The sequence below is a fragment of the Heterodontus francisci genome, chromosome 2, assembly GCF_036365525.1.
Source record: "Heterodontus francisci isolate sHetFra1 chromosome 2, sHetFra1.hap1, whole genome shotgun sequence".
Classification (NCBI taxonomy): Eukaryota; Metazoa; Chordata; class Chondrichthyes; order Heterodontiformes; family Heterodontidae; genus Heterodontus; species Heterodontus francisci.
Genome location: NC_090372.1, coordinates 76,027,636 through 76,048,550, shown reverse-complemented (window position 1 = coordinate 76,048,550; position 20,915 = coordinate 76,027,636). Strand labels below are relative to the sequence as shown.

Sequence of the window (20,915 nt, the reverse complement as noted above, 5' to 3'; positions counted from 1 at the left end):
GGAGTAGGCCAGTCAGCCCCTCGAGTGCTCCGCCATTCAACTAGATCATGGCTGATGATCTACCTCAATGCCATTTTTCTGCACTATCCCCATATCCCTTGATATTTTTAATATCTAGGAAGGTATATTCAGGTTTACTAGTTCAAGCTTCAATTTCTGCTATTCCCTTAGTCCTTTAATGCTGTACCATCTCATTGGACCATAAAAGTAACTGACTCAGTCACAAATCCCAAAATGTGAAATGTCACAAAACATTTCTGTAAGCCCACTTTTAAAACTAGCATAATTCAAATGGCTATGATGAAGGGTCATCAACCTGAAATGTTAACTGTTTTTCTCTCTCCACAGATGTTGCCTGGCCTACTGACCGTTGACAGTATTTTCCGCTTTTATTTTCAATTCAACTAGTACTTAGGAGTACCAATAAATCTCAATTATATGCAAATCATGTTACATTACAGCACAGAGTTCTCCCTTGCAATTCCCATGCATCAATATTCTCTAGGCACCCTTCACAGAGCACATATACTGGCCCAGAAATAAATTACATGGTCTCATTCAGAGAATGAGATGAACACTGGGGACACAATGAGCGGAGTTTTACGCCCCAAAATGAGCGGGCTGGAGGGGGAAGAGGCGCTGCCGGGGGGAGCGTGTCAAATTGATTGGGAGGCGGGAGGGGGCGGTTCCTGACCCCCTCCTGCCCCTGTTGCAAATTTACGCAGGCGGCAGCAAGAAACAGCCTGCCTGCCCCAGGCCAATCAAGGCCCTTAAATGGACAATTAACTGCCACTTACGGCCTCTGCCCACCACCACAGGTATTTTACCCTTGGCTGGCGGGCTTCTGAGGCCTCAAAAAGCCCACCTGATAAAAGCAGGTGGCCTTCTTGCGGGCTGGGGAGGCCCTCCTGATTGGGCACCCTGTGCCCCTTGGAGGGCCGCCCCCAAAGCCCCAACCACCCCCTACGCACAACACTCCCCCTGCCCTCCCTAACCGACCCCCCCCTTGCCTTGCCGGTGCCAGAACGACTGTCCTTGGCGAGGCCCTAAAAACTTAGCTTTCTTCCGGGTCATTAGCCAGCTCCATTAGGCGGGACTTCCTACCTCAAGCAGGTGTAAGTCCCGCCCAAAATCAATTAAGGGCCTGATGAGTGTAAAATCTGGTCTGGCTCCCCAGGCTTGTCGAAAGCAGGCTCGCCACCTACCTTTTGGCCGGTGGACAGGGTCCCCCTGTCCAACGAAAAATTCTGGCCAATGTCTGAGAAATTGAGATCATTATGCCGGTTTTCTGACTGCTATGAGTGCCCTTAGAGCTCCAAAATGTCATCCCTAGCACGCACATGCACACTTGTGGGGTGAATCACACTGGACTCCATACCAGTGAGGGCGTTAGCGTGCAAACAATAAACATCTGCCGGAAGTATTCAGAGCAGGCAGATCCTGGTGCAGTGATCTGATGTCAGCGGTGCCATTTTGGAGCTCACGCTCTAGCTAATGCCCTCTCTCAAACTTACATAGCTGAACATGTGTTCACAGCAGGCAGGACAGCCCACCAGCAGTATGTCAAGGGATCAACTACTTAAAGGTTAGTTGCTGGTTGATTTCCTCTGACTGTTGCTTCGATTCTACATGTGTTTCGTGCATTCTGTAGTTGTTTAAAGTTGCAAAAGTCTACAGGAAATGATATGGCAGGGGCTGAAAGAGTTTTTGCTGACTTCAAGGCTTCTGCACGAACTAGATGGTCCTAGACACGGGAACACTAAGCATTTCCCTTGAAATACAACATGAATGAACAGAGGCCACGCTGAGCAGGACAAACTGCTGGAAGAAAGTGGAGGAGGAGAGGGAGAAGGACTCTTATCCCAGGTGTTCAGGCATGAATTCATCTACCAAAACCTCAGCAAGGAACAACATTGGGGCGGCACAGTGGTTAGCACTGCAGCCTCACAGCTCCAGTAACCCGGGTTCAATTCTGGGTACTGCCTGTGCGGAGTTTGCACGTTCTCCCTGTGACCGCATGGGTTTCCGCTGGGTGCTCCGGTTTCCTCCCACAGCCAAAGACTTGAAGGTTGATAGGTAAATTGGCCATTATAAATTGCCCCTAATATAGGTAGGTGGTAGGGGGAAGGTGGGGATATGAGAGGGTAATGGGATTAACGTAGGATTAGTATAAATGGGTGGTTGATGTCTGGCACAGACTCAGGGCCTGAAGGGCCTGTTTCAGTGCTGTATCTCTAAATAAATAAATAACATACGAGCTGTCATTCAGTAAGGATGTCCTCACTGAAATCTGCCACCTGCTGTAGCCACAACTGCCAAGTCAGAGCAGGGCAAGGATTGCACTACCAGTGGCTATGAAGGTGGCCAGGGAAATGAACTTTTGTGTGTCTGTTTCCTTTCAGGCTGGAGTTGGGAGATATTTACAATATCTGAGTTCACCATCCATTGTTGCTTAAGGGAGGTTACTGAGGATCTATATTCAATGAGAGCTAATTATATTTCATTCTGTCTTGCCAGAGACAAGCAGACAGAGTGAGCTCTTCACTTCACAAGGATTGCACGTCCGCCGCCTGTCAACTCTCGAGATGTTCTGCAATGGAAAGGGATTCCATTCCCTCAATGTCTGTCTGGTGTGTGACCTAAAGACATCGTAACATGCAAGTCAATATCCAGTATCCTGGCAACAGACACGATGCCTTCCTTCTGTGGTGACCCACTGTTCCAAGTGCATTGGAGCCACCACAGCAAAACAAAGGGTGGCTCTTGGGGGGCAAGGGCTGTTCGCTGACGACATTGCTGATGACTCCAATGTACAATCCCATGAACTGTGAGTGGCATGTATATAATGAGAGCTATGCTGCCACACGGATTGAGAAAACGCAGATCACTGGCGTGTTGAAACAGCGCTTCCACTACCTGGACTGCTTTGGAGGAGACTTGCAGTACTTGCCAGAGATGGTGTCAAGATTAACAGTGGTCTGCTGCGTGCTGCACAACCTTGCCATCATGAAAGGACAGCTCTTGTCACCAGCTACATGGCAAGCAACTGAGGAACAGTAGCACGAGGAGGAGGAATGGAGGAGACAACCCAGACAGCCCCTTTCTGACTGGGATGTCCGTGAAGAATGCATCAGAGTTCGATACGAGTGACCACAACCCCAATTCCCCATTCGCCAACAGTCCTGCACCTCACCCTCCCTCTATCACTAACCATCACAGCATCCACTTGGCCACAATGCAAAACTAAAAGCCACCACAAAATAAAACATTCCAAACTAAATTTATGAATGAAATCATGCCATATTGCTTACAAAAGTCATCAAATCACCCTTGTGCATTTCCTTAGTGCCTGTCCTAGTGTTTCTATGCAGTGCTACCCCAGGAGCTGCAGCATAGCTGTTGGAAGGCTGCTGAGTTTGAGTGGGACAGACTGCAGATAGCCTTGCAGAGATGATTTCAAGCAGCCCTGGGGCTTCAAGGCTCAGTTGCATACTGCATCAATTGGTATGGACGACAGCAGTCTGCAATGACTGGCATAGCAAGGGCACTGGCTAAGTAGGGGGACAAATGCTGTGCTGCTGAGAGGGACAGTAAGTTCATGCTCCATGGAGCCACTGTCAGTCTTCAGGATGGTGCTTCAGCAATCCTATCAAGCTGTTGGAGGTCAGATTGATGGACTATGATACGCTGGAAGCCTCTTTGCACACTATAACCCACAGCCCTGCTGGCAGCAAGCAGACCTTACATGACAGCAAAGGGTGGGGAGGGGGCAGAAGTAAGAGGTACATGCTTACACCATTGCAGCTTGTAATTCAGAAGAGTGTGTGGGAGGTGGGATATGAGGATGATTAGAAATACCATGATCTTAAATGATTTCAGCCCTGCTGCTGGCCATGGCCTGAGCAATGGCCATCCCAATAACAGCCAGGATCATCTCCTCTATGGGGTAATAGGACATGTAGGTGCGTTTGTCCCCAACCAGTTAGACCATCATGCCTCCCACTGTACACTATCTTGTCCTGCAAAAGAGAGAAAACTAGGTCAGTGACGTGCAAAACGTTTGGGTGATGTAGCTGTCATGGGTGAATAGCTGGCAGTGTGTGCAAGCTGTGAGATGCGCATCCGAGGCTTGTAGCAGTGCGAAGTGCGTGAGGGTGAACTGAAGCTATAAATGTGAAATATGAGTCGTGGCTGATATTGCTGGTAGGTGAGTGATGAGTGTGACGAATGGAGCGTCTAAGGCTAGTGGTGCAGCTGGTAGGATATGAAATTTGAAGATGAATTCACTGATCTTGACCATTCACGTGAGGTCACCGAACTTCTTGTGGCACTGCCTCCAGATCCTCGGGGCTCGACTCCTGGCATTGACCTCCACAGCTATCTACTCCCATTTCCATCTGAGTGCGCGTCTGGCTAGTATCCCGGCTCCCTGCAGATACAGGACAGCTCTGCTCCTTTCCACCTCCTCCAGCAAAGGCTTTTATAGCCGCATCTAAAAACCTTGGAGCCTGCTCTCGCCCATGTTGTACCATTCGTCCATGTTTCCCATGTCAGAGTCATGTCCTACATGATTATCAGTCCCAATGCATCTCCCCTTTAAGAGGCTAGCTTTCAGAATTGCAGGCTAGCTTTAAGCGGTGCTCACCGCTCATTGTATTAGCTCCCTGCTGATGCATCCAGTCAATCAACAGTACAGTTCATACTAACTGGATGTTAAAATCATTGCCAGTAACAGGCAGCACAGAGTTGGCATACTGCCTGCACTGCAATCAACCAGTGTGGGTTAACTGCACATCGCCATCCCTGCTCCCGCTTTTGGGGATAATCAAATTTAGTCCCCAGGGTCTTATGGTAATGTTGGATGTGAAATATGAATATTGTAGTGCATGCACCAGATAAATGTGAAAGATATTTTGACATGAATGTAAATGATCTCTGCTGAATGAGTTATCAATTTGTATTATACAGCATAACGAATGATTAAACATTTCTGTAGGAGGATCAACTTGTAATACTGCCTCAATGTTTTCCCACTCAAAGCATAAAGAAGAACACAACAGGTTATTTTATTAGACAATGCAACACAATGATCTTGAGCATATTTGAGAAGAATTGACTGTGGTTAGTCATTGGATATGTGATGCTGTGTCAAAAGCACTATACTACTGCATTTATTTATATTCTTGGAAGTGTGAAGGCCAACAAATAAAACCTACTCTTAACATTGCATGAGCCAACATCGTTGCTGAACCACAGATGGCCAGAAATTAATAATATATCAAAGCCTTTTTTTGTTGCAGCAAACTGATTTCCTTTAAAATCAAATGAAAATCAATTATAATTAGAACTTGCATTAATAAGCTCATCGGGGTCCTCGAGTCCATCTGGCCTACTGAAGTTCCGAGAAGGTTGGCTGCAGACCACAGTACTGTCCAATCCCCATGAGGGAATGCCTATAGGCACTCTACGGATCTCATCAGGATAAAGTGCTCCATCTGCCCTATCTGAACTCAAACACGAAGAAAAAGTGTGTTAATTTGCTGACAACAACAAATGTTACTTTATTTGGAGAAAGTACACAGCATAGTTTAAGAAACTTTTCATACTAGTCCACTATCAACATAAAGTAACATGATGAGAGGCTGCCCCAACTAGCACCAACCTCTTCCATGTTCTGCATAAGGATTTCCAAACTGTAGTCCAGGATGTTTCACAGGGACAACAGGAGGATCCGAAGAATATGGATTTGGATATTGTAATATCTGCTGTGCATCTTGAGGCTTTGAACTTTGTGAATTTTGCTCTTCAGGAACTTGTTCACAGTCATGCCCACTTGAAAATTCCTAAAAAGGGATGGAAAAGCAATTAGTTTGGAGATAATTTATACATTCAGAGCCAAACTAAATAATAGTTGTAACCTGAAGCTACAAACTTTTAGATCATACAGTCAAAGCACATCAGAAAAATCAGTTCAAAATTAGGTAACCCACTTATTTACTTTTTAAATTTATTACACAACCAAAAGCCAATATTCCAGCTGTACAGTGTAAGAAAAACTTTCACTTTTACAAAATCCATTCGTAACTTGCACTATTACATATAACATGGTTTTTACTACATACATCATAAAAGATTCTTGGGCAGCTGAGATGATACAGCACACTAGTACACCAACATCTTGTGCTATGTGAATAATTCTTGGTCTTTCCAAACAATTTTTTGGGGGGGGGGGGGTGGAGGGGAAAACGAGGGAAAGAGAGGGGGAGTGGGCACAAGAGAGAGAAAGCCCTCAATTTGAACAGTACTCAGTAAGATTTTATACTCTAAATAGTCCCTCATATCTTGGAAAAGGAATCATACGAACAAACTACTTGAGCCACTTGCCCTATTCAGCTCTTTCAGTATTTCCTTTTCTTTGTCAACGATTGCCAATTTTGCTTTAAGTTCCTTTACTTCCCGCTTCTTCTCTGAAAGCAGAACCTGCAAAAAATAGTGCAGAGCAAGAATGATATAATCTGTGCTTCATTTCAGTATTGGGAAGTGTTAAGTGATTGTGTTAAGTGCTTAACAATACAAACAAAGTTTAAAAGGCAGCTTGGTTCTGTGATAGCACTCTTATTTGAGTACAAACACTGTGGGTTCAAGCCGTCCTTCAAAACTTGGCTCTGTTCCCTTGCCACAATCACAGACTAAACTAAAACAGATTGGGCTGGATTTTGCTGTAAAAATAATGGCGAGACTAACATTGCTCACTGTTACTTATGTGCAAATTGGACAGCAACTTCTAGCAGCTGCATGTGTACAATTAAATGTAGAAAGTGCTTCCAAGTTGCCCTGCTCCTCTAATCCCTGCGCGGATATGCAATGCACCAATCATAAGAACATGAGAAACTGGAGCAGGAGTACAGCTCCTCGAGGCTGCTCCACCATTTCATAAAATTATGGCTGATCCTTGGCCATAGCTTCACTTTCCCAGCCCAATCCCCGTATCCTTTGATTCCCAAGAGGTCCAAAAATCTATTGATTTCAGCTTTGCATCTCCTCAACAACCCTCCAAGTGAAGAAATATCTCGTAGTCTGAAATGGCTACTCACTTATCCTGAGACTTGCCCCTAAGTTCTATACTCTTCAGCCAAAGAAAACAGCCTCTTAGCATCTACCGTGTCACAGGTCAACCTATAAGGAGGAATCCCAGGAATCAATCTAGTGAACTTTCACTGCATCCTCTTTAAGGCAAGCTTATCCTTCCTTAGGGAGACCAAAATTATACACAGCACTCCAGGTGTGGTCTCACCAAAGTTCTGTACAGCTGCAGCAAGCCTTCCTTATTCTTGTACTGCAGCCCCCTTGCAGTAACAGTCAACATAGCATTTGCCTTCTAATTGCTTGCACGTTAACTTTCTGTATCTCTTGTACAAGGATACTCAAATCCTTCTGAACATCAACATTGAATGGTTTCTGACCATTTAAAAAAAAGTGTATTTCCATTGTTCCCTCCAAAGTGAATTAGATATCTGCCACCTTTTTGACTGCTCACAAAACCTGTCTATATCCCTTTGCAGACTCTACAGGCAGGATTTTCCCCTGTGGGCTTCTGAACCCCGCCATCAGGCTGAAATGTGGGCCAGAAGCCACAATGTGTGGGAAACAGTCAGTCTTTGTGATTTTCCCTGAGGCGGCCAATTAATGGCCAGAGGGTGGGCTCGCCAGCCAATTAAGGACAGTGGGCAGGCTTTCGAAGCTGGAGGGCCAGAGGTGCTCCAGCTTGAAATGAGCAGCAGGAGGCAATGGCAGATGTAAGAAGAGGGCGTTCCAAAATGGAAGTGCCCCTTCTCCAACTTTCTAAAATTTAAACTAAAAAATGGCATTTGCAGCCAGGCCACCACCGTGGGGAGACGAGGTGGAGGTGTTGCGGGGGGGGGGGGGGGTCCTGCTTCAGGGCAGCCTTTGGCTCTTGTAGTATCCAGGCAGGCACAGAGGGCTTCTAGACCTGTCTGGAGCGCAGGGCCCCTGGTCTGCCGCTGGAGGGCTGTCTCCAGGCAGTTAAGCTTGCGGAAACATGGAAGTTGACTGGAGAATCCCAGCCAGCCTTCTTTAATTGTCCTTCGGAGGCCCGTAACGAGCCATGCCAACTACTTGCCGTATGTGGGCGGGTAGCCCTGCTGTTCCACCCTCAGCCTCCCTCTGACGGGGCCTAAAAATCAAGCCTTTTGTGTCCGCCTCACAGTTTAGATTCCAACCAAGCTTTGTACCAGCAGAAAACTTGGATTCATTACACCCAATCCTTTTGTTTAAGTCATTAGTATGGACTGTAAATAGCTGAGGCCCAGTACTTGCGGCACCCTACTAGCAACAGCCTGCCAACCTAAAAAAAATTACTACTACTCTGCTTTCTGCCCTATAACCAATCTTCTATCCATGCTAATCTATTACTCCCGACCCCTTATCTTGTGCAAAAACCATTTGTGTGGCACCTGATCGAATACCTTTTGAAAATCAAAATATATATACGGCTCCGTTATCTACCCTGCTAGTTAATCCCCAAAAGACTCTATTCAATAGATTTCCATCACAATCCCCAACGTTTGGGGGGTGGGGTGGTGGGTGGGCCTGTAAAATTCACCCCTGCATGATACGTCTCTTTATAGTCGCCACTTCAGGTTACTATTAGTTATGAAACAATTTATCCACTTGAATCTCTCCTTAAAAGAAAATAGCCCACTTTCTATTTTCAATATTTCTTTTCACATAATTGCCTGTTTGTTCACTGTCCTGATCCAATGTTGCCATTTTGTTAAAGAATTTGATTTACAATACAATAGGTGACAGGACACGTAAATAGAGTGGTGAAATTGGAATATGGATTGCTTTCCTTTATTGGCTGAGGTATAGAATACAAAAGCAGGGATGAGATGCTGGAACTGTATAAAACGCTGGTTAGGCCACAGCTGGAGTATTGTGTACAGTTTTGGTCACATTACAGAAAGGACATAATTGCTCTGGAGAGAATACAGAGGAGATTTACAAGAATATTGCTAGGGCTGGAAAGTTAGAGCTATGCGGAAAGATTGGATCGGCTAGGGCTGTTTTCCCTGGAATGGAGGAGTCTGAGGGGAGACTTAATTGAGGTGTACAAAATTATGAGGAGCCTAGATAGAGTGGTGGGGAGGTCAGTTACCAGGGGAAACAGACTTAAGCTGATTGGTGGAAGGATTAGAGAGGACACGAGGAAAAACTGTCACCCAGAAGGTGGTGGGTGTCTGGAATTTGCTGCCAGGAATGGTGGTGGAGGCAGAAACCCTCAATTCTTTAAAAGGTACCTGGACATGTACCTGAAGTGCTGTAACCTGCAAGGCTATGGACCGGGTACTGGAAGGTGGGATTAGATCGGGTGGCTAGTTTTTTGGCTGGCACAGACACGATGGGCTGAATGGCCTCCTTCTGTTCTGTATTTGTTCTATGGTTCTATGGTTTCCCTGTCATAAAACCATGTTGATTCTGCCTAATCGTATTATAATTTACGTGCCCAATTACCACTTCCTTGGTAATAGATTCCAGCATTTTCCTGACGACTGATGTCAGGCTAACTTGCCTGTAGTTCCGTTTCCTCTCTACCTCCTTTCTTGAATTGCTGGGTTACATTTGCTACCTCTCCATCTACTGGCACCATTCCAGAATCTAGGGAATTTTGGAAAATCACAGCCAGTGCATCCACCATCACTGTAGCCAACTCTTTTAGATAAATAGGATATAGGCGAAGTTCTGGGAATTTGTTGGCTTTCAGTCCCATTAATCTCTCCAGTACTTTCTCTCTACTAATATTAATTGCTTTGAATTCCTGACTCTCACCAGACCCATGGTTCCCCACTATTTCCAGAATATTTTTTGTGTCTTCCGTTGCGAAGACGGATACAAAATATTTAACGTCTCTGCTATTTCCTTATTCTCCATTCACAAGGAGATGCCTTTAACCGTGGCTCTGTGCAGGCAACACAACCTTGGGAACTCCCACAGCTTCAAAGAATATTATCTATTCCCCAGTATACTGCTCCCTACCACATTTCTTTTCATTCCCCAACTTGAGTGGCCTACTGTACCAGGGTCAGTTTGCTCATCCACCCTGCAGATGCTGCCCTCATCCACACAGGCAGCAAAAACTTAGTACCAGCTGGATAAGGGCAAAGGCCAAAGCTCCTCCAACACTGCACCTGGGGTCCCCTTACCTGCCTGCTCATGCCCACTCACCAGACATATTATCACTTCCTAATCTGAGGGGTGCGACGACCTCCTGGATCAAAGTGCCCAGGTAACTCTCCCTTTCCCCGATGCCCTGCAATGTCTTTAACCTCAGACTCCAGCTCAGCAACTCCTGAGATGAAACTTTTCGAGATGTGGACACTTATTATAGATGTGGTTGTCTGGGATCGAAATGCTCCCCACAAACTTCCACATGCTGCAGTTGAGGCACACCAACTGCAATGTCATTCCTAGATAAACTGGTTTTATTTATTTAATTAATTGGTCTATGTATTTAGTTAACTTGGCTTATAGCTTTTAGTCAATTATTTGATCTAATTTCAGGTATAAGTCGATTAAATTTTCACCTGCAACACGAACCACAAGCACGGGGGGAAAAAAGGAGCACCTTCCCCTTCTGCACCGAATTGCCACTTAATTTGCAACTGTTGCATTCTGTTTGCAATGCACTCTATTCACAACTACTCTGTGCCAACTACTCAAATGTATTGAATGGTGTGAAGTTTCTGTACTTGGTTCATAGATACAGATTAAACTTGCCAAAAAAATTATGGATTGCCCATTTCAGTCTTCGTGTACTTTTAAAGGCACTGTAAGTCTTAATTACTGACAAACCCCTCTGCCAGTGAAATTAAGTTTTTTTCGTCAAAATTAATTGCAAAATCTCTGACCCTGAACAGGTGACAGAAGAAAACGAGGCATCTTGTACCTCAAATGCTCATGTGTTTCATGATGAAGGTCATGAGGAACAGAATGTGGTAGATCGCAGGCTGGATACTGGTTTTGTGAATGATCATGACATGACAGAGCTATCTCAATCACAGGTCAATTGCCCAGAGTGGTCACATAAATTCCAGAGGGGTCTAGCAAATATAGGGATGCAACAATTGTGGGACGTCCAGGCAAAACTACAGGCAAGTTTAAATATTGGCTGAATGTTGAGGATGATGGCCAAGAAGTGACCCCCGTGATGGCAGAATGGGGTGAAAGTGGAGAGTAAGAAAGCGCAGTACAAGTAATAACAGTAAGTTGAGAAGTGACTCTTGCATCAGAAAAGATTACGCACTGGAGAAGAGCCTCTGTTAGTGAAAGATGATGATCTTGCTGCACTAGTAGCCCTGACAGACATAAAAGCAGAAGTGGATTACACAATGAAATATAGGCCACAGAACAGTCATGCTACAGAACTAGAAGCAGAAGTCCTCACGACCGAAATTTTGGAGGCTCCAATAAACTTAAGGATAAATTAATGAGGCGCAAAACAAGTGAGTTTGATAGCTGGTGAGAGTTTGTAGCTTATTCCTAAGTACCAAATAAGGGGCAACCAGTTTTGTCACATAGGTAGATATGTACTGAAAAAGTCCGTGCAGAGGCGACTGGTTGATACAGATGTTAATGCGGATTCTCCCATAGCAGGAAAAGTAATCTTGAAAATATTTTTAGCTCTTTTGTCCACATATTCATGGCAGCATAGATCAATTGACATAAAAGCTGCATTTCTATAGGGCGACAAAGAGAAGTGCTTCTGAAACTGCCCAATGAGGCAGCAGATGCAGAAGGAAAATGATGGAAACTAAACAAATGCACCACTGGCCTGAATGATGCCTCAGGGTATGTTTTTTTGTGTGAGAACAGTTTGCTGAAAATAGGTTGTGCTCAACTAAAAGCAGATACTGCAATGTGTTATTGGTATCATAAAGGGAAACCTCCAGGCATCTTCATTATGCATACTGATGATTCCTTACAGGGTGATACTGTGGAATTTGAGGAATGTGGTGTTAACTTTAATTTCTATTCTAATATCGGGAGTCAGACAATTAAATATATTGGTTTAGATATTAAACAAAGCAGGCTGGAATAACTTTAAAACAACAATCCCATTTATAGAATGTTATTCCCATCCTGGTTAATCATACTAGCTCATCACAGAAAGATGATGCTATATCTAAAGAACAAACAATGCAAATGTGAAGCCTGATTGGTCAGTTGAACTGGCTGTCCACTCAGACTTGACCAGATATGAGTTCTGATGTAAAACAAAAACAGAAAATGCTGCAATTACTCAGGTCAGGCAACATCTGTGGAGAGAAAAATAGTTAATGTTTCCAACGTTCTGATAAAAGTCACAATCTGAAAAGATAACTCTGTTTTTCTCTCCACAGATGCTCTCTGACCTGCGGAGCATTTCCAGCATTTTCTGTTTTTGTTTCAGATTTCCAGAATCCATAGTATTTTGCTTTTGTACTAGTTCTGATGCGTTGGAGTTAAGTACTACGATGAAACACCCTAAAGTAGAGAATGTTGCAAGTACAAATAAAACATTGAGAAAGTTAAAACTGGAGAAATGCGTACTTAAGTTCCTGTCCTTAGGTGAGCCAAAGGACATGAAGCTAATCCTTTTCATATGCTTATCTTCCTGATGGGTATTCTAGTGCAGCTGGTTTCATAATATTTCCGATGGGTGAGAATGGGAAATTATGTCTTATAGATTGGGAAGCTACAAAATAAAGAGTTGTTGAAAAGTACTTTGGTTGCCGAAACATTGGCTCTTGTGGAAGCAGTGGATCTAGGATTCTATTTGTCAAATATTTTAAGCTAGCTTCTGTACAAAGGGTGCGCTGAAGACAGTATATCCATTGAAGATTATGTGGATACTCGCTCCTCGTGGGATAATGTACACTCCATCAAGAGGGAGAAAAGGTTACGGATTGACCTTGCTAGCTTGAAACAAATGCTGGAGAGAATGGAAATCTCTAAAATTAAATGGGTGAATGCAAGTCGGATCGTTTTACAAAAGAAATGCATATATGAAGGAACTGTTAGGTGTCCTAGAGGAGGGGCTTCTTGTAATGCAATGCTTTGTACAGAATTTTGAGGTCTTCGATTTAATTCGTTTTGAAGTTCTGGTTGTACATACAAACTCTATTTTTTAAAATGAAAGAGAAGGGACAAAATTAATAGTTACATGGGCAAATGCGGGTTAATTAAGGAAAACCAGCACAGATTTGTTAAGGGAAAATCATGTTTAACTAACTTGCTGGAGTTTTTTTGATGAGGTAACAGAGGGTTTTGATGAGGTAACAGAAGGGGTTGATGAGGGCAATGCAGTTCATGTGGTGTACATGGACTTCCAGAAGGCATCTGATACAGTGCAGCACAACAGACTTATGAGCAAAATTATAGCTCATGGAATAAAAGGGACAATAGCGACATGGATATGAAATTGTCTGAGTGACAGGAAACAAAGAGTAATGATTAATGGATGTTTTTCGGATTGGAGGAAGGTTTGTAGCGAAGTTCCCCAGGGGTCAGTGTTGGGACTCTTGCTCTTCCTGATATATATTGATGACCTAGACCTTGGTGCACAGGGCACTATTTCAAAATCTGTGGATGATACGAAACTTGGAAGCATTGTGAACCGAGAGGATAGTGCAGAACTTCAAAAGGACATAGACAAGTTGGTGAAATGGACGGATAAGTGGCAGATGAAGTTCAATGTGGAGAAATGTGAAGTGATTGATTTTTGTAGGAAGAATGTGGAGAGACTATATAAAATAAAGGGTAAAACTCTAAACGGGGTGCAGGAGGGTGTATAGGTGCATAGGTCACTGAAGGTGACAGGACAGGTTGAGAGAGCAGTTAATAAAGCATATGGTATTCTCAGCTTTATTAATAGGGGCATAGAGCACAACAGCAAGGAGGTTATGTTGAACTTGTATAAGACTTTAGTTCGGCCTCAGCTAGAGTATTGCGCCCAGTTCTGGGCACTGCATTTGAGGAAAGATGTGAAAGCACTGGACAGAGTGAAGAAAAGATTCATGAGAATGGTTCCAGGGATGAGGAACTTCAGCTATGAAGACAGATTGCAGAAGTTGGGACTGTTTTCCTTGAAGAGAAGGGTGAGAGGTGATTTGATTGTGGTATCCAAAATCATAAGGAATCCTGACAGAGTAGATAGGGAAAAACAGTTCCCACTCGTGAAAGGATCGAGAAGAAGAGGGCACAGATTTAAAGTACTTGGTAAAAGAAGCAAAAGGGAAATGAGGAAAAAATGTTTCACGCAGCAAGTGGTTAAGGTCCGGAATGCAGTGCCTGAGTGTGGGATCCGGGCAGGTTCAATCAAGACATTTAAAAGGGAATTAGATGGTTATCTGAAAAGGAAGAATGTGCAGGGTCATGGGCTGAAGGCAGGGGGATGGCACTCAGTGAATTGCTCATTCGAAGAGTTAGTGCAGACATGATGGGCTAAATGGCCTCCTTCAGTGCTGTAACAATTCTGTGATTGTGAATCTGTTAATTGTGCGTTAATTGTGGTTAACTGTATGCCGGTGGTGGGCATTAACTGCAGATTCACTTGTGCCCTAATAAATAGAAACAATGTAAAAAGGGGTATCAATAGGAACAGATTGAAACTGTGGTTGTTAGGTTTGGAGGTGCATGTTTGTAATATGTACCTCTGCAAATAAATGCTTATAAAAGTGTGCAAAGATTGGCTCTATCCTTCACTATCTGGCTTTCTGTAATATAACACTTGGATCTTCACTTCAACAGGAATTCTTCCATCAGTTCGTCTTCTGATACTTTACCCTTCAAATAGCTTCTGGGCTTCATGCGCCCTGTCTCTGAACTTGGACAATGATTTGTTGATGCTCCACGCTGATTCTACCTACCTACCTCAACTTTAACCTACTACGGGACACTTGACTTCAACTCTGGACGATATCCTTATTGTCTCCTCTCCATTCTCCGTTCACTACTAGGATATCTGCATCCTATTTAATGCTAAAGATTTCCCTGTGTCCATTTACATGCACACTTCAGCTGCTGCTCCGGCCCAGAGCCTATCGCTTCTATTTCCACTTTATTATTTTCCTCCTTTGTTTTACTTCTTTTCCTCTAGCCCTCCTAGAACCTTTTCTCCTGTTGTTATGCTTCCTTTCATTTCTCCCCTCTTGGGTACCCTGCCTTCCCAAATCCCTATCCTAACACTGCTGTACTCCTCGACCTTCCGACTGCTTCTCCTGCTACTGTCCAAGGCTTGACTCTTATAGATAAGTATACAGCTTTCCTCTGTGCCTATCTTGCCATTCACTGACTTTGCTAACAGCTGTTTCACTACTTTGATCAGGACTGTTTCACTACTGTGGCCAGGGCGGAAACCAGATTGGAGGGATGCAAACATGGAATTGGAGGAAAGCTGGGCACAAATTTGGAAAATGACAGCACATCTGCAGATTTGGAAGGGACAGGGAGATGAGAGATGGTGTGTTAGTTTGCAAGGACAGATGGGTCAAGGGTGTTATTTTGAGGAGAGGAGTGATGACAGATTTCATAGAATCATAGAAAGTTTATGGCACAGAAAGAGACCACTTAGCCCATTGTGTCTGCGCCAGCTGAAAAATGAGCCACCCAGCCTAATCCCATCTTCCAGCATTTGGTCCGTAGCCCTGCAGGTTACAGCACTTGAGGTGCATATCCAGATGCCTTTTAAATGAGTTGAGGGTTTCAGCCTCTACTACCCTTTCAGGCAGAGTTCCAGACCCCTACCACCCTCTGGGTGCAAATATTTTTCCTCATCTCCCCTCTAATCTTTCTACCAAACAAATAAATATATGCTTCTTAGTTACTGACCTCTGTGCTAAGGTAAATAAGCCCTTCACATCCACTCTGTCCAGGCCCCCCACAATTTTGTACATTTCAATCAAATCTCCCTTCAAACCCCTCTGCACCCCTGATCTTAATCGTCCCATCATCAGCAGCCGTGCTTTTAGCTGTCTTGGCCCAAACTCTGGAATTCCCTCCCTACCCCTCTTGCCTCCTTGAAGATGCTCCTTAAAGCCTACCTCTTTGATCAAGCTTTTGGTTATCTGTCCTGATTATCTCCTTTTGTGGCTCAGTGTCAAATTCATTTTTTATTGATAAAGCTCTTGTTTGCATCCTGGAAGGTTGGCTACATAAATGATTCCCTCTCCTCAGGTCCTGTTCCGCTCCCTTTCAAAACTGCCATTATTTCTCCAAATTTGCATGTTTTTCACAAAATTTGCAGCTTCCTGGCTAGACCAGCATCACATGACAGTGCATTTACCTGCTAAACTACTGCAGGACCTAAGTGTCATAACCCAGTAATTCACAACCACACAAATATTTTTCAGACTAAGTAAATAAAAAAGGACAGAGTACTGTGGCTTGAATGTAAAATATTGACTTATGAATTTAGGGCAATTAAAGTTTGATACAAATTAATATGGAGATTTAAAATTAAATTCATCCACTTGAGGTTTTCATCTGAAAAACCTAGGAGCTAGATGAGATGTCTACATCTCAAATGGAACATCTTTAACAGTATACTACAGAAATTATCAACTGATACTTCCTTTCTAGGAAGATAAAAAGAATATTTGGCAATTTCAATAAATGCCTATCAAGGGGCATTGGATTCCAAACAAATTACAGCATTTTTATCACATTATATTTTTGCTGCTTTTAATGGATTTTGTTTCCAATTTATATTGCTTAAAACACACACAAGATCATTATGATATTTACTTACATCCCTTTTGGGAATGTTCCAAAAATTATTCCTTGTGACCCAATACCCAGTTTAATTTCCCGGATGGCGGTCTTTCAAATACTCTCTCCTCCACTCCATCAGTTTTGTGCACAATCCACTTTAAAAGTGATCTCAAATAACCAGATTTGTTTAGGTGACGCTAGCCAGAATTTGTACTCTGATTGCTGGAATCAAAACTGGCTGAATTCCATGCACATTATTGTGACGCTATTTAAAAGGTTTCCTGGACAAGTTTAACTTGCTCAATCATCTGTTTCTTCTTTGCATGCAAATTAATCACAATGTCAAAAGAAACAAGAACTTAAGACAGATCCCTCAGACAATCCTAGATCAGACCTTTTAAAAAAAAAACATATTCCCAGAAGATTGCACCAGCTTAATTCTGACAATTCTCTATAATTGTGCAAGTTTACACAGAACTTTTCTTATACCACAGTATTTGTTTCTTTTAACTTTGAATTATATACTCTATAGATAGGCAAACATGAATTATGCAGTATCTGCATAATAGAAGTAACTAGATTTTGGAATATTTTGACTATGACAGGGATGTTCCTATTAGCTCACGTTATCCATGCTGCATGAAATAACGTGTCACTTGTGTATGCATTTAAATAACCAAAGAATATGCAAAATATTTTTTTTTATATAAAATAACTTTTTGAATTCAATTTTGCAGTAACAGGACAAGATTACTTGTGACTAGAGAAAATGAATGGCTGTTCCAGGATTGCATTTACCGAGGGACCATAAGTTAGATACAAAGCAGGAAGGTCATTTGGCCCATTCAGATAAAAAGGACTTACAGTTCACCCATCATTGTATAAAACTGTTTCTTTAATTGATTTCAGAAATATTGCATCCATTGCCTTATCCAACCCAGATATCCATTCTACATATTGACTATACTTTGGGTGAAGAACTTCTGGACATCAAACTCAAACTTTTCTTTTATTAGATTAAACTTATATCTCCCTGGTCTGTAAAGTGTACAATTTGAAGCAGTGGCACAGTTTTAGTTTATCTATTATAATGATCATCTTTTACATATATAAAATGCCCACTTAGTGAACACATATTAAGACTGAAATAAAAACAGAAAATGCTGGAAATACTCAGCAGGTCTCGGCAGCATCTGTGGAGACAGAAACAGAGTTAATGTTTCAGGTTGATGACCCTTCATCAGAACTGGGAAAAGTTAGAAATCGAATAGGTTTTAAGTAGGTCAAATGGAGGAGGGTGGAAAAAGAACAAAAGGGAAGGTCTGTGATAGGGCGGAAGTTGGAGACATGAAATAACAAAAGAGTTGGTGGGGCAGAGCCAAAAAGGGAGTCGTAATGGGAGAAATAAAGAAAGTAGTAACAGCAAAGCTTTTATTTTAGTGTTTAATTCACTGCCACTTCTCTTCCAGGAATGCCGACCTTGAAGAAGTTCTGCTCTTCTCTCCGAAGGGATTTTCGTTTGTCTTTTTTACCTTGCTCACCTTCATTGCTTTCTATTTCCCCCCTGGTGTTTGATAAAGTGTCTAGCAAAACTCACTTTCACAGCCACATCTCCTTCCTCAGTGGCCATCTCCAGCTCCGACTTATTCCACGTGGATTCCAACTGCAGTTTCACCCATCATGTTTTGAATCCACCCAGGATTACAGGTATCTCCGAGAAATACGACATTCCTCGGACTGCTATTCTCGCCATATTCTGGGATCTACACTCAGTGCTATGCACTACCACATGTACACACTGAACCTCTCTCTCCAGCAGCACTGCCTCACCTGATCTCAAAGCTGTTCTACTCCGCACTTTCATTTCATCCTTCGTCTCATCCGATGCATCAACAAAAAACTTTTTTTCTTCCTTTCAGATGTCAAGGAACGCAAGCTCCAGCAGCTGATGGGGACTAATGCTCCTCCAGATCCTTCTTCCCCTTCACTTCCCTCTGACCTTTGCTTCTAATTTCCACCCTTCTCTCACCTTTACATGGTCCATCTTCGACACTTCCCTTCCTCCATCTCTGGGGATAGGTCATCTACTAATATCCATTATAAGCCCACTGACTCCCACAGCTATCTCGACTACACTTCTTCACATCCTGCCTCCTGTAAGGACTCCATTCCATTGTCCCAGTTTCTCCATCTCCGACGCATCTGCTCTGATGAGGCTACGTTCCATGACAGTGCTTCTGATATGTCTTCCTTTTTCCTCAACCGAGGATTCCCCCCCCCTTTCAGGTGAAGCAGCAATTTATTTGTACTTTTTTCAATGTAGTATACTATATTCGCTGCTCACAATATGGTCTCCTCTACATTGGGGAGACCAAACACAGATGGGTGACCGCTTTGTGGAACACCTCCGCTCAGTCTGCAAGCATGACCCTGAGCTTCCGGTTGATTGCCATTTCAACACTTCCCCCTGCTCTCATGCTCACATCTCTGTCCTGGGATTGCTGCAGTGTTCCAGTGAACATCAACACAAGCTCGAGGAACAGCATCTCATTTACCGATTAGACACACTACAGCCTGCCGGACTGAACATTGAGTTCAATAATTTCAGAGCATGATGGGCCCCCCATTTTACTTTTAGTTTTTTTTTCTCTTTTTTAAATTTATTTTTTGTTTATTTTATTTCATCTTAGTTTGTTCAGTTTGCTTACCCACTTTTTTTTCATGTTTATACTTGCTGCTGTCCAATTTTCAGTCTGTTAACACCCTATCTGTACTAATGCTTTGTCTTTCAACATACCATTAACATATTGTTTGCCTTTGCTCCATGACCTCCTGGTCAGCTATTCTGTGACCTTTCCTATCTACACCTTCTCCTTTGTTATCTCTTGCCCCACCCCCACTTTACTTGCTTATAAACTTTTACATTTCTAATATTTGCCAGTTCTGAAGAATGGTCACTGACCTGAAACGTTAACTCTGCTTCTCTCTCCACAGATGCTATCAGACCTGCTGAGTATTTCGAACATTTCTTGTTTTTATTTCAGATTTCCAGCATCTGCAGTATTTTGCTTTGATATTAGTAACAGCAAGGATTGGTGTTGGGGCCTCAACTATTCATCACATTTAATTAACAACTTAAGACAATGGAATAGAAACACATATATCCAAATTTGCCAATGACACAATGATAGGTGGCATTGTAAGCAGTGTAGATGAAAGCATAAAATTAGAAAAAGACATTGGTTAAGTGAATGGGCAAAACTATGGCAAATGGTTTTCAATGTAGGCAAATGTGATATCATGCAATTTGGCCCATAAATGGACAGAACAGGGTACTTTCTAAATGGTGAAAAGCTACAAACCCTGGAGGTCCAAAGAGACTTGGGGGTCCAAGTACACAAAATCATTAAAATGTCAAACAGATACAGAAAATGATCAAAAAGAGTAATGGAATTCTGGCCTTTATATCGAGAGGACTGGAATGCAAGGAAGTAGAAGAGATGCTTCAACTATACAAAGGCCTGGTTAGACCACACCTGGAGTACTGAGTGCCGTTCTAGGCACCACACCTTAGGAAGGATATATTGGCATCGGAGGGAGTGCAAGTGACCAGAAAGTTACCTGGATTCCAAGGTTTCAATTACTTGGAGAGATTACATAAAGTAGGATTGTATTCCCTGGAATTTAGAAGGTTAAGGGTGATTTGATTAAAGTCTTCAAGATATTAAGGGGAACCAATAGGGTAGTTGGGGAGAAACTATTTCCGCTGGTTGGAGAACTAGGACTAAGGACATAGTCTAAAAATTAGAGCTAGAGCTTTCAGGAGTGAAATAAGAAACCATTTCTACACACAAAGTGATTACAGTGGGCGGCACAGTGGCGCAGTGGTTAGCACCGCAGCCTCACACTCCAGCGACCCGGGTTCGGCTCTGGGTACTGCCGTGCGGAGTTCTCCCTGTGACTGTGTGGGTTTCCGCCGGGTGCTTCGGTTTCCTCCCACAGCCAAAGACTTGCAGGTTGATAGGTAAAATTGGCCATTGTAAGTTGCCCCCAGTGTAGGTAGGTGGTAGGAGAATGGTGGGAATGTGGTAGGGAATATGGGATTAATGTAGGATTAGTATAAATGGGTGGTTGTTGTTCGGCAC

General features: G+C 43.1%; 1 protein-coding gene across 2 annotated transcripts in view; it reads right to left on the bottom strand.

Moving 5' to 3' along the window:
* The window catches only part of tax1bp1b (Tax1 (human T-cell leukemia virus type I) binding protein 1b), a 153,264-nt gene that overhangs the window by 9,940 nt on the left and 122,409 nt on the right, over window positions 1-20,915 (bottom strand). For both annotated transcript variants that reach the window (XM_068059371.1, XM_068059380.1), the window contains exons 14-16: window positions 6,385-6,480; window positions 5,663-5,843; window positions 5,353-5,504 (exon numbers count right to left, since the gene is read on the bottom strand). In XM_068059371.1, the coding sequence (XP_067915472.1) occupies window positions 5,353-5,504; window positions 5,663-5,843; window positions 6,385-6,480 (429 nt within the window). The remainder of the gene's footprint in view (window positions 1-5,352; window positions 5,505-5,662; window positions 5,844-6,384; window positions 6,481-20,915) is intronic.